Source organism: Fusarium oxysporum, chromosome 1 (genome assembly GCF_000149955.1).
Source record: "Fusarium oxysporum f. sp. lycopersici 4287 chromosome 1, whole genome shotgun sequence".
Lineage (NCBI taxonomy): Eukaryota > Fungi > Ascomycota > Sordariomycetes > Hypocreales > Nectriaceae > Fusarium > Fusarium oxysporum.
The window spans coordinates 880,800-892,633 of NC_030986.1; the positions used below are offsets into that span (position 1 = coordinate 880,800).

At 50.3% G+C, this 11,834-nt stretch overlaps 2 protein-coding genes across 2 annotated transcripts in view; both read left to right on the plus strand.

Annotated features, from left to right (window-relative positions):
• Nucleotides 1-1,281: 1,281 nt before the first annotated feature.
• FOXG_11115 (L-aminoadipate-semialdehyde dehydrogenase) lies at nt 1,282-5,205 on the plus strand (the record flags this gene model as incomplete). Its single annotated transcript, XM_018390621.1, has 6 exons — nt 1,282-2,073; nt 2,125-2,220; nt 2,272-2,744; nt 2,851-3,646; nt 3,700-4,399; nt 4,456-5,205. Exons 1-6 carry the CDS (start codon nt 1,445-1,447, stop codon nt 5,203-5,205), a joined length of 3,444 nt encoding a protein of 1,147 aa, XP_018249127.1. The 5' UTR covers nt 1,282-1,444.
• Nucleotides 5,206-9,207: 4,002 nt separating this feature from the next.
• FOXG_11116 (uncharacterized protein) overlaps nt 9,208-11,834 on the plus strand; it is a gene marked incomplete at its 3' end in the record, with an annotated part of 2,810 nt that continues 183 nt past the window's right edge. Inside the window, exon 1 of the mRNA XM_018390622.1 lies at nt 9,208-11,832. Within this exon, the coding sequence (XP_018249128.1) occupies nt 9,726-11,832 (2,107 nt within the window). The 5' untranslated portion in view covers nt 9,208-9,725. The remainder of the gene's footprint in view (nt 11,833-11,834) is intronic.

Here is an 11,834-nt window from a genome sequence, read left to right on the forward strand (position 1 = left end):
CCTTCATTCGCAAACACGCAGAAAAGAACTTTGAGCAGCCTCAAACTGGAAAAACCACCACCATCAACATCTCAACTCCAGCATCCGCGATCCCAAAAAACGGCCCCCATCCAAACCGACAAGCCACGGTCGCGCAGAAGCGTAGAGGCAACAAAGCCAACCGCCAGACCATCAACACCACCGTGAAAGCCTCAATTGGACGGTGGCGAAAAAAGCAAACTGAAACGGGACTGCGCCGCGGACAGTTCAGAAAAGTTGAACAACTCAATGTTTGGCGGAAATGGGACCCATATCAGACACTCGCAATTGCGCAGAACTCAAATCACTGGAAACCCCTGGTGACATCAGCCACAGAGGTAGCCAAGGTAAGGTAGTGGCTCAGCCGGCCGGCCCCCAAAGATAACGTATTGAGAGAAGTACTTCGGTGAGCATTTTGGCACTCATTTGCGGCAAGTTTCAGATAGTGTGTTATAGTGTGTTACATTGTCTTTGCGGATGATTAAAGTCCCCCCGTTGAGAGCTCTTCAGCATATTTTCACTGATGGTCATTCAGTGGGAAGAACAGTGTAGCTGCGCCACACCTTCAATTCAGGATAGTTATCAGTCCAAGGTCAGGCTGTCCAATTAATTAAGTTGGCTTACAGTTCCCTGTCTTCTTATCTTATTGGAGGCCTTCCCAAACATTTTGCTGCACGTTTCAGGGCGGATTCGGTTCAAAACATACAGTCTATGAGGGAGGAATTATCACGATGTTGACAAGTTCATAGCGGCCGCCATAAAGCTACATGCATCCTTGGTAGTCAAAGCCTGGATGGATATTATCTCCTATCGGTCAACTGCCACCCTCTCAGACATTTGCCAACTTGCAATTTTAACAAAAGATCATTTTTGAATAGAGAAGAACCACACAAGGATTTTAACTGGGCTAACTAGACATGCTTATTTAGTGGTAACCTTAGAAGAGGTTATTAACCCTAAATTAAATCCGGCATGGTATAACTCGATCAGCATTCACGAAAATGTGTTTGCAAGTCATCCTCAGATGTAAATAAAGCCTCACATCCCCTGAGCAAACAAGGTACAAACGTCAAGTCGGGGTGCTTCTTATTTCTGTGTTGTAGCTAACTAATCGCTGCTCTGCTGGATTATCTTTTCCCCGGGACCGCCAGCAGCCGCACCGCTCCAAGCTACCCTGCTGGCGTCAGCGGGTCCCTGATCTGAGTCAAGGAGGGGTAATAAGGAAACATGCCCCGAAGATCGGAGGGGCAGAATTCTCTTCCTCTGACACATCTTCAACTATTATCTCGCCCGTATATTAGTTGTGCTTGTTCTTTCTTCATAAAAACGACTCTTTCCAGAACATCAGCTCGGACTATGGTCCAGGAATGCCCTTGCTCCTAGGCTACCACCCTCTCTGCATAAATCTTGCTATATCGGTGCCGCCATGGGGCTTCCCGATCCCACCAACGAGCTCGACTGGAGCTACATCGGTGCCATTCACGAGATATTCCACAAGAATGCTTTGAAGAATCCTGACGCGCCGTGCGTCACAGAAACGGCCTCCTCCACTACGCCCGAGAGGAGCTTCAATTACAAGCAGATCTATGAGGCGTCCAATGTCTTGGCTAACCAGCTCCATGAAGCTGGCATTGCTCATGGCGATGTCGTTATGATATTTGCCTATCGTTCCGTCGAACTCGTCATCGCCTTCCTGGGAACTCTTGCTGCCGGTGCCACAATTACTGTCCTAGACCCGGCATACCCCCCGGCGAGACAGCAGATCTACCTGGAAGTCTCACAACCCAAGGCCCTGATCACGATTGGCAAGGCCAGAGACGAGAATGGTACTTTCGCGCCGCGTGTCCAGAATTATATCGACGAGGAGCTATCCCTTAAGATGCAAATACCGGAGTTGCGTATGAGCGATGATGGACACCTTACCGGTGGCCAGGTTGACGGGAAGGAAGTCTTTATAGACGCTGAAGGCAAAGCATCAGCGCCTCCTGATGTTCTTGTGGGCCCGGACTCAATCAGTATTCTGAGCTTTACCAGTGGTACAACATCCACACCCAAGTACGAGATCCAGCAACCCTTAAAGTTTCGAATATTGCTAACTATTTCCAGGGGCGTCTTGGGCAGACATTACAGCTTAGCCAAGTACTTCCCGTGGATGGCCAAAACCTTCAACTGGACCTCAGACACAAAGTTCGCTTGTCTAAGGTAAAGCTTATCAATGATGATGCCCGTCACAGCTCTGCTAACCAACGACAGTGGCATAAGCCATGATCCTATTCAGCGAGACATCTTCAGTCCGATTTTCATGGGCGGAGAGCTAATTATCCCTGCTCGCGAGAATATCGCCCACGAAAGATTAGCTGAGTGGTTCCGCGATCACAAACCTAACGCGGTCCATTTGACTCCTGCGATGGGCCAAATCTTGTGCGGCGGCGCCAAGGTAGAGTTCCCTTCATTGAAGTGGGTTCTCTACGTTGGTGATATTCTGACCAAGAAAGATTGTGCTGCGCTCCGCAAGCTGGCGCCTAACGCTGAGATTTGCGCTGCATATGGTACCACTGAGACGAGCCGCAGCGTATCATACTACCACATCAAGAGCCACGCCGAAGATCCGAATGCATTTGATAAGTTTGGCGATATTGTTCCTGCTGGAAAGGGCATCGAGAACGTCCAGCTCCTCGTTGTCAACCGGGAGGATCCAACCAAGCTTTGTGGCATCGGCGAGGTCGGTGAGATTATGTTGAGATCAGCAGGCTTAGCCGAGATAAGTCATTCCTTTCCTTTTCTGATAGAGTCATGCTAATAATTTACTTTACGGATATTTGAATGACCCAGAGAAAACCAAGGAAAAGTTCCTCGACAACTGGTTCGTTGACAACCAAAAGTGGGTTGAGGCGGATAACAAAGTTGCTGATCAAGCCAACGAGCCCTGGAGAAAGTATTACAAAGGCCCGCGAGACAGGATCTACAGAACTGGCGACTTGGGGTATTTTTTGGACGACTCTGGCGATTGCGCAATTACAGGAAGAGCTGATGATCAAGTCAAAGTTCGTGGCTTTCGCATTGAGCTTAATGAGATCGACACCAACTTGAAAGGACACCGTTTAGTCCGCGAGTGTAAGACGCTCCTTCGAAGAGATCGGAACGAAGAGCCAACACTGGTTAGCTACATTGTGCCTGAACACCAAGAGTGGATCAAGTGGCTAGCAGATCACAGCTTGGAAGATACTGAGCAGCAAGGTACCGAGATCGGAGCTGTCATTGTGTATTCCAAGCGCTACCGCCCAATGCAAACGGAGATTCGGGACCATCTTAAGTCTAGATTGCCAGTTCAAGCTGTCCCGTCATACTTCATCTTCCTACAGAAGATGCCTTTGAACCCTAACGGCAAGATTGACAGTCCAAACCTGCCATTCCCGGACGCGGCCCTGATCTCGGAGGAGGCTTCAGAGGAGGATTTGAAGAGATGGGAAACACTCAGCAACACCGAAAAGGAAGTAGCGGAGCAGTGGGCGACTCTCATCAATGGTTTGAATGCCAAGACCCTACAGCCTGAGTCTGATTTCTTCGAAAGTGGTGGGCACAGTCTGCTGGCCCAGCAGTGTTTCTCAATACCCGCAAACACCTGGGGGTAAACCTGCTTATTAACTCACTATACTCGAATTCATCCCTGAGGGCTCTTAGCGCACATATTGACCGCCAGCGTGAGGGCAAAGACAATTCGGACGCAACAGAGGACGATAAGGCTGCATATGCCCATTCACTCGATAAGCTGCTCGCTAGCCTCGATGCCAAGTATCAGACGGCGGATCCTGCGACACTTACACCGGCAACGAAGACGACTGTTTTTGTGACTGGCGCCACGGGCTTCCTAGGCTCTTATATCGTCAAGGACTTGCTTGAGCGTCAGAACATACACGTGATCGCCCATGTCCGTGGAACGAACAGTGACCAAGCCGCCCTCGAGCGGCTTCAGAGGTCACTTCGCGGATACGGCGTATGGCAGGACTCTTGGGCCACTAGGCTGACTGCAGTTACTGGTGACCTAACACAGCCGCGCCTTGGACTTGACAACGATACATGGGGGATGCTTAGTGACTCTGTCGATGTGGTTATCCACAACGGCGCCCTCGTCCACTGGGTAAAGCAGTATAAGCATCTTGAGCGAAGCAACGTCCTCTCAACAGTTGATGCCATGCGACTTTGTAACCAGGGCAAGCCTAAGATTTTCACATTCATTAGCTCGACAAGCGTTCTAGACACCGATCACTACATCAACCTATCACACGAGCAGACCAGCACTGGAAAAGGCGCTGTCATGGAAGCAGATGACATGATGGGCAGTCGCACCGGTCTCGGCACTGGATACGGCCAGTCCAAATGGGTAAGTAACCTCCATAACCTTTCTGCTTGAGTAGCATTCATTCTCATACACCACAGGTATCTGAGCAACTCGTCCGCGAGGCTGGCAGACGAGGTCTCCTCGGATCTGTTGTCCGACCTGGTTATATCCTTGGAGACGCTACTACAGGTGTCTGCAATAATGATGACTTTCTTATCCGCATGCTCAAGGGCTGTATCCAGCTGTCTAGCCGCCCGTATATCATCAACACGATCAACGCCGTACCTGTAGGCCATGTCTCTACTGTCGCCGTTGCAGCTAGCTTAAACCCTCTCCTGGCCGAAACTGAAAACAGCAACAGCAACAGCAACGATGTCGGTGTCCACGTTGTTCACGTCACTGCCCATCCTCGTCTGCGCATGAACGAGTATCTCTCTATCCTGAGCTACTATGGCTATGATGTTAATGAAGTAGATTACGACGACTGGAAGGCCCAGCTTGAGACCTTTGTTTCAGCAGGTCCTATTCAGAAAGATGAGGAACAAAGCGCTTTAATGCCTCTTTTCCACATGGCAATAACTGATCTGCCTACAACCACTCGCGCACCAGAACTTAATGACCGCAATGCTGTTGCTATCCTTAAGGCTGATGCAAACCGGTGGACAGGTATTGATAAGAGTACAGGAGAGGGCATTGATAGGGAATGTGTTGGTCGCTTCTTAAGATACCTTGCTGAAACAGGTTTCCTGCCATGGCCAAGCAGACAGGGCAGGGAGTTACCGGCTATTAAGGATAGTATTATTGAGGCACAAAAGTTTAGTGTTGGAGGACGTGGAGGTGTAGTATAAGGAGAGGCAATAAGGATAAAAGTTAAAAGTTTAAAAAGTAAAAAAGGTATTTTCTTTATTACTTCTGTCTTGACAAAAAAAGCCGAAAATTTTATTTAATACTAAGTCTCCAGTGTATTGCCTCACGTCGGGGTAAACTATGCCCGCTACTTGAGCCAATTTTAGACAATACAAAAATATAACAGATTGATAAGACTTCAGAATCATTCTCGAAGCTGTTATGGAGCCAATGCAGAGCCTCGTCGTGCCCCCGCTGAAGCCTTAAACCTTGATCTCCATCAACATTCCAGTGCATCGGCAATCGAAAGTTTACATTCCAAGGGTCCGCAGCCCTATTTGTAAGTGCCGGGACTTATCAGAGATATATACTTGGTATGCACCTAGATAGACTTGTGAATTGCTGACTATTCGCCTGTAGCATAGAGTATAATTTGTCTTTCACAGGCCGCTAATCATCCACGTACAAGACTTGTATGTGAGATCATAAGCTAAGGGCGAACTGTTCATCTGGCATTGCGGTGATTGGCCTCAGAAGTCGGAGGTATAGGGTTAACGGCCACTTGACAGCCAGTCATAGCATATGTGCGAGTAGCGCAGCCTGTGCTTAGGGCGAGTTAGGGAATCGTACCTATAGTCAAGCCAGGAGGAACGCATGTAAGATTTTGAGAGCAGCTTGCTATGGAAAGGACTGCGGTCGAGATCCCAGGTTAGCACTATCCTTTGATCTCAGCGTTGTGGTTAGATAATCTTTCTGTTGCCTCATCAGAGTGTGGAAAGTCTATCACAAAAGGTAGATTAGGGCATAACATCAGTATCAGTCACGAGGGACAACAGAACCAGGCTCAAAAGTATAGCAATCATTGACAAGGCGACGGAAATCAGTAACGAGGACGCCTCAAAACAACAACAACAACACTGCTGGGCCTGGCAGCTTCTTTAACCCAAAGTTCACCACCTACCACCTCCAGCACAACCTGACAGCACCACACCATCATCACACTCGCATTGAACAAAACAGCAAAACTCAGCAGCCTCATTTCCGCAAATCGCAAGAACAGCTTCGCAAGCGCAACGCAAAAGCCTAGAATAGACGTGAGCTTGGCCAAGATAAGCTATTCGCAAAACTATCAATTCCAAGTTTCGATAGCTCGACGCTTCGACCATAGAATCCCTGCGTTCAGCTTGGCCTCGACCTCTAGAGGTCAACAGGGCTCCCCTCCCCTATCTGGGGCAGATCATCGGGACGAGCAGAGCTTCTCGGCTCCAGTTGTGGCAAAAATGTCCAAGGCACTGGAGCGTGCGAAAGCGAGAGTGAAGATGAAAAATGACATTTAGACTAGATGACATTGCTTTTTGGCTATACGACGGGGCCTGAGCACGGGTTGCCAAGGCATAATGGGGTGATATGAAAACTCAGAGTCTCCATGCATCACTCATCGCTATGGAGATAGTATGCGCTGAACTGTAATGGCCAAGACGTGTTAACGAATGCCTGTATGCTTCTGCATCAGTAGCATGCTCCCATGACGAAAGGATTCCCCTTTTCAATGCTGCAAGCCAACACAACAGCAACGGCCAACGAAGAGCTCACCAAGAAGGGAACAAGCAGACTCACGCGCGGTTTGAGAGTGACAGGCCTGCATGGAACTATCACCGTTGGCGTGGTGCGCTAACACAAATCGTCTCCGGTGACAAGGGCAGCATTGGTAAAGCAGAACGAGAAAGTGGACTGCGCTTTATATGGGGAAAAAAAAGAGCGATAAGAAATAAGTACGATTTGAGGCTATTTCGCACTGGAATGCGGCTTCAACCGATAGAACGTGTCGTTTTGTATGGTCTTGTCTCACAGCGGGAGATGACTCTCCACTCCCGCAGCCGCTGAACATTCTGAGGCTTAAAGTCGTTGACTCAACTTCAGTTGAGGAGAGCGACAAGACGAGGATATTAATTGGTCCCTGGGGCTATCGCGTGGTAATGAGCAAGGATTCCTCAGATCGTGTTGAACCCTTACGATTTTTGTGCGACAAAATGTCACCTCGTAGGTCATGTCCCTTGCATTATCGCGATTTATCCAAATATTACCGGCAAATGTATTATTTTATGAACAGGGAAGCACAACTCAGGGGCAGGGAGTAGGGATCCTCGATGGTCCAATGAGATGAACTAGACTGTTGGAGAATTTGCAAATCAACCTCGGCGAATGGATCCGAAGCACTGACTGTTTATTCATGCCAAAAGTTTCAATCGAATGACCGGACGATGTCGAAACTTGACATTTCACAAAGGGTCCTATCAATCATGGATCATGATTATAGTCAAAGAGGCTTCCCCAGTATTCAATGCCACCGTAAGTAAGACGATTATAACTACCAGTAGCACGACAGCCACCGTCAGGAACGCTTTCGCATCTACTCCTCCTTTTTACCCCTAAAAAAAGAAAATATTCACTTATGCAGATGCATAAAACACACCCTCTCGCATGCGCACGATTGCTTACGATAGCTTAGCACCAAGTGGGCGAGTCACGGACGCCAATTGGACTCTAGAAGACGCCACAGCGCGAATGATGCAAATTGCACCCTCTTGTAGCGCTTGCATTCTTTCAAAGTGCCCCCAAGCCACCAAACAACCGGATCTTTCGATGCCCGTTTTTTTCGTGGCAATTGGGTTCATCCTTCTTTAATCTCCCCCTTGGGTTAATGCAAGCCTTGACAAACCGTCTATGACGCTTGGTTGTGTTTCTGTGTGTTTCCTTTGTCGTTGTCATCCACACTCTGGAGATTGCGGACGCTAAAATCTGCATGCTGTCAGGTACCCGAACTTTCAGTGTTGATCGTGCGATGGTCATTGGTAGGGATCAACGGGCACACAAAATGGACGTTTTTGGATCCAGTGTGGTACCAAAACAGAATGTGAAGGCTGTGAAATGCTATAAACGGCATTTGATGAAGATGAAAGAACCAAAAGAGGACGGAAGAATGGTCAACGGTCATCAATATTACCGTTCTTGTTCCAAAGATACTCCTAATCAAGAGTGAAGAAAGGAAACAATACAAGACAAAACGTCAGCTCTGTAAGCTGGTGGAGTGTAAGCAAGTCATCATGAGGGGCTTCTTTGAAGCAGACCAAGGAAACAATTCCCACTAAACCGGCTTCTTCGGGTCCTTGGGGACCATGATCCTACCAGTCTCAAACAACCATCACGATCGATGAGATTCCAGCACAGATCTCGGTGATCATCATGACGATCAGTGAAAATTCGAGATGCCAAAACTTGGAATCTGTGGTTCTTCAGTCATTATCGTTCCGTAGGGTAACGTATTTCTGTCACTGCCTCTCACTAACAAAGCCGATATGGGTTGCTTAATTTCCTATTTTCCATATTGCTCCGGAGAGGACGATAGAGTGAACACTAAAAATAACAACCCTTCTTTGATGCTAAATCCAATGGCCGACAAAGGCTAGCAGAGGAACAATACAAAATGCCGATGACTAACAACATGCGATTACAGTTGCATGGAGGTTATACAGGAAATGAAGGATACTACCCCTATCGGTAACAGCAACTAGGAATCAATGCACAGGTTCAGCTGCTGGGATACTCCAGAAGGTTATTCGTATCAATCAAGATTATCGTAAACTATTTGGTCCAGCCTTGAGCTGAAGTAACAAGATGTAATAGCGCCTGACCACCGAAGAAACCGGACTCTTTGGTGCGACATCCGACAACAAACTATTGCTCAGCGACTCATCTCTACTAGCTATTACAGCTTTAGGCCTTGCAAGGTTGAATGTTTGTAAACGTCTCCCCGGCTCAAATGGACGAAAGTCCATGTGTGCTAATCCCAGTATCGTATCGCTCCACCGCAGCTCTCGGCGACTGCCTCTTAGCGACTCCGCTAACGACACCCAAAAAGGTTAGTTTAGCCACGATTTAGTCAGGGGTCAGGGGACCACCCCTGTGGAGACCCGACTCAGCGCACCATTACCCAAGTGGCTAACGACTTTCATCGTTCTTCGACCCGCACGCACTTTGTTCGACTGTTGCTTTTCCAACAGGCAAATCCACGGCCAAGGCCGGGCTGACGACACAAGAGCCCGTTATTTACAGCACTGAGCAGGGTCCTTGTTCTGGATTAGATCCATCTGCTCATCTCTGACATGGGTGTGAAGCCCTGCTCAATAGCGCCCCAAACTAACGCGAAGCTCAGGCACACTATCAAATCTGAGTATGGGTCACCCACCCACGCCCAACGGCCCACGCCCGCGAGAGGATGAGAAGAGAGCGAGAGAGATGGGGGAGAGGCAGGGTAGGGGATGAATGAATGAACGGACCAGGCGCTGTCGGTCGTTTCTTGCATATAAACACCATCCTCCGACCTACATGGGCATTCTTTTCCTTCCCACTTCTCTTCTTGTCACTCTCTCTTATTACAGTCTTCGCGGAACACAAGTAACTCTTCAGAGTTCTACCGCAGTCCATTCGTTCATTACTGAATCTGTACATTCTTTCCAACATAATGAAGAGCGTCGTCTTTATGGCCATGGCCTTTGGCCTGGCTTCTGCCAACATCTCCCCCCGCTACGAGCTTCCTCCTTCCACGGAGACATGCGAGTGTGATACCGAGGACCTTTGCTACCAGGCTGTCCACGCTCTCGGTGCCACTTTCTGCGACCACATCGAGAACTGCCAGCTCCCTTCAGCTTGTGCTGACCGTCAAACTCTCCAGGAGGCTTGCACCTGCGTTCTCCCCACTACCACCACTGCTGCTATCGTCTCTACCACCGAGACTGCTAGCACCGAGGCTGGTACTGCCACTACCGAGACTGCCACCACTGAGGCTGAGACTGCCACTACCGGTACCACTGAGGTTGACACTGCTACAACCGAGACCGCCACTACCAAGGCTGGCACTGCTACCACTGAGACTGAGACCGAGACTGCTTCTCAGTCTACTGAGACTGCCACCGGTGTCACCACCGAGGCTGCCTCCACCACCACTGCCCCTGCTGAGACCAACACTACCACTGAGGAGGAGGACTGCGACTCTACCACTGAGGAGCTCTCCACGGGCACTGAGACTGCCACTGCTCCTACCGGTACTGAGACCGCCCCTGTCAACACCGATACCAAGACTGAGACTGCTCCTACTGGCACTGAGACCGCCCCTGTCAACACTGACACCAAGACCGAGACCGCCCCTACTGGCACTGAGACTAAGACTGAGACCGCTCCCACCGGTACTGAGACTGCTCCCGTCAACACTGACACCAAGACTGAGACCGCTCCCACCGGTACTGAGACTGCTCCCGTCAACACTGACACCAAGACCGAGACTGCTCCTACTGGTACCGAGACTGCTCCCGTCAACACCGATACCAAGACTGAGACTGCTCCTACTGGCACTGAGACCGCCCCTGTCAACACTGACACCAAGACCGAGACTGCTCCTACTGGTACCGAGACTGCTCCCGTCAACACTGATACCAAGACTGAGACTGCTCCCGTTAACACCAAGACCAAGACTGAGACCGCTCCTACTGGTACTGAGACTGAGACTGCTCCTGTCAACACCAAGACCAAGACTGAGGGTGTTTCCACTACTGAGGGATCCCACGGTACCCAGACCACTGAGGCTACCGTCCCTTACACCACCAAGACTGTCTACACCACTGCTGTCCACACCTACTCCAAGTGCCCTGACTACGTCAAGGACTGCCCTTACGGAACTCACGGTCCTTACACCGTCACTGAGACTGTTGCTGTTTCCACCACTGTCTGCCCTGTGACTGAGGAGCACCCCAAGCCTACTGGTTACACCACCAAGACTGTCTACTCGACTGAGGTCTACACCATCTCCAAGTGCCCTCCTTCCGTCAAGGACTGCCCTTACGGATCCGTCACCACCAAGAGCTACCCCGTCTCTACCACCGTCTGCCCCATCACCGAGGAGCACTCTAAGCCTACCGGCTACGCTCCTCCTGAGTACACCACCAAGACTGTCTACTCCACCAAGGTCTACACTGTCACCAAGTGCGGCCCTGAGGTCAAGGACTGCCCTTACGGTTCCGTCACCACTGAGACTGTCCCTGTCTCTACCACCGTCTGCCCTGTCACTGAGGAGCACCCCGCCAAGCCCACTGGCTATGCTCCTCCTGCCCACAGCACTCTCTACACCACCAAGACCGCCTACCTCACCAAGGTCTACACCGTTACCAAGTGCGGTCCTGAGGTCCCCAACTGCCCTTACGGCTCTGTCACCACCGAGACCGTCCAGCAGACCACTGTCTACGCCACTGGTACCAAGGAGATTCCTTCTTACCCCACCGTTGTCGTCCCCAAGCCTGAGCAGCCTGAGCAGCCTGAGCACCCCGCCCAGCCTGAGTACCCTGCTCCTAAGCCCGAGCACCCCGAGACTCCTGCCCAGCCTGAGCACCCCGCTAAGCCTGAGCAGCCCGAGACTCCCTCCAAGCCTGAGCACCCTGCTTACCCTGCTCCTCCTGCTAAGACTGAGACCTACAAGGCTCCTGAGCCCAGCCAGCCTTCTGCCACTCTCCCCTACCACGCCCCCACTGGCACTGCCCCCGCTGTCGAGGTCACTGCCGGTGCTTCTCGCTTCGGTGTCGAG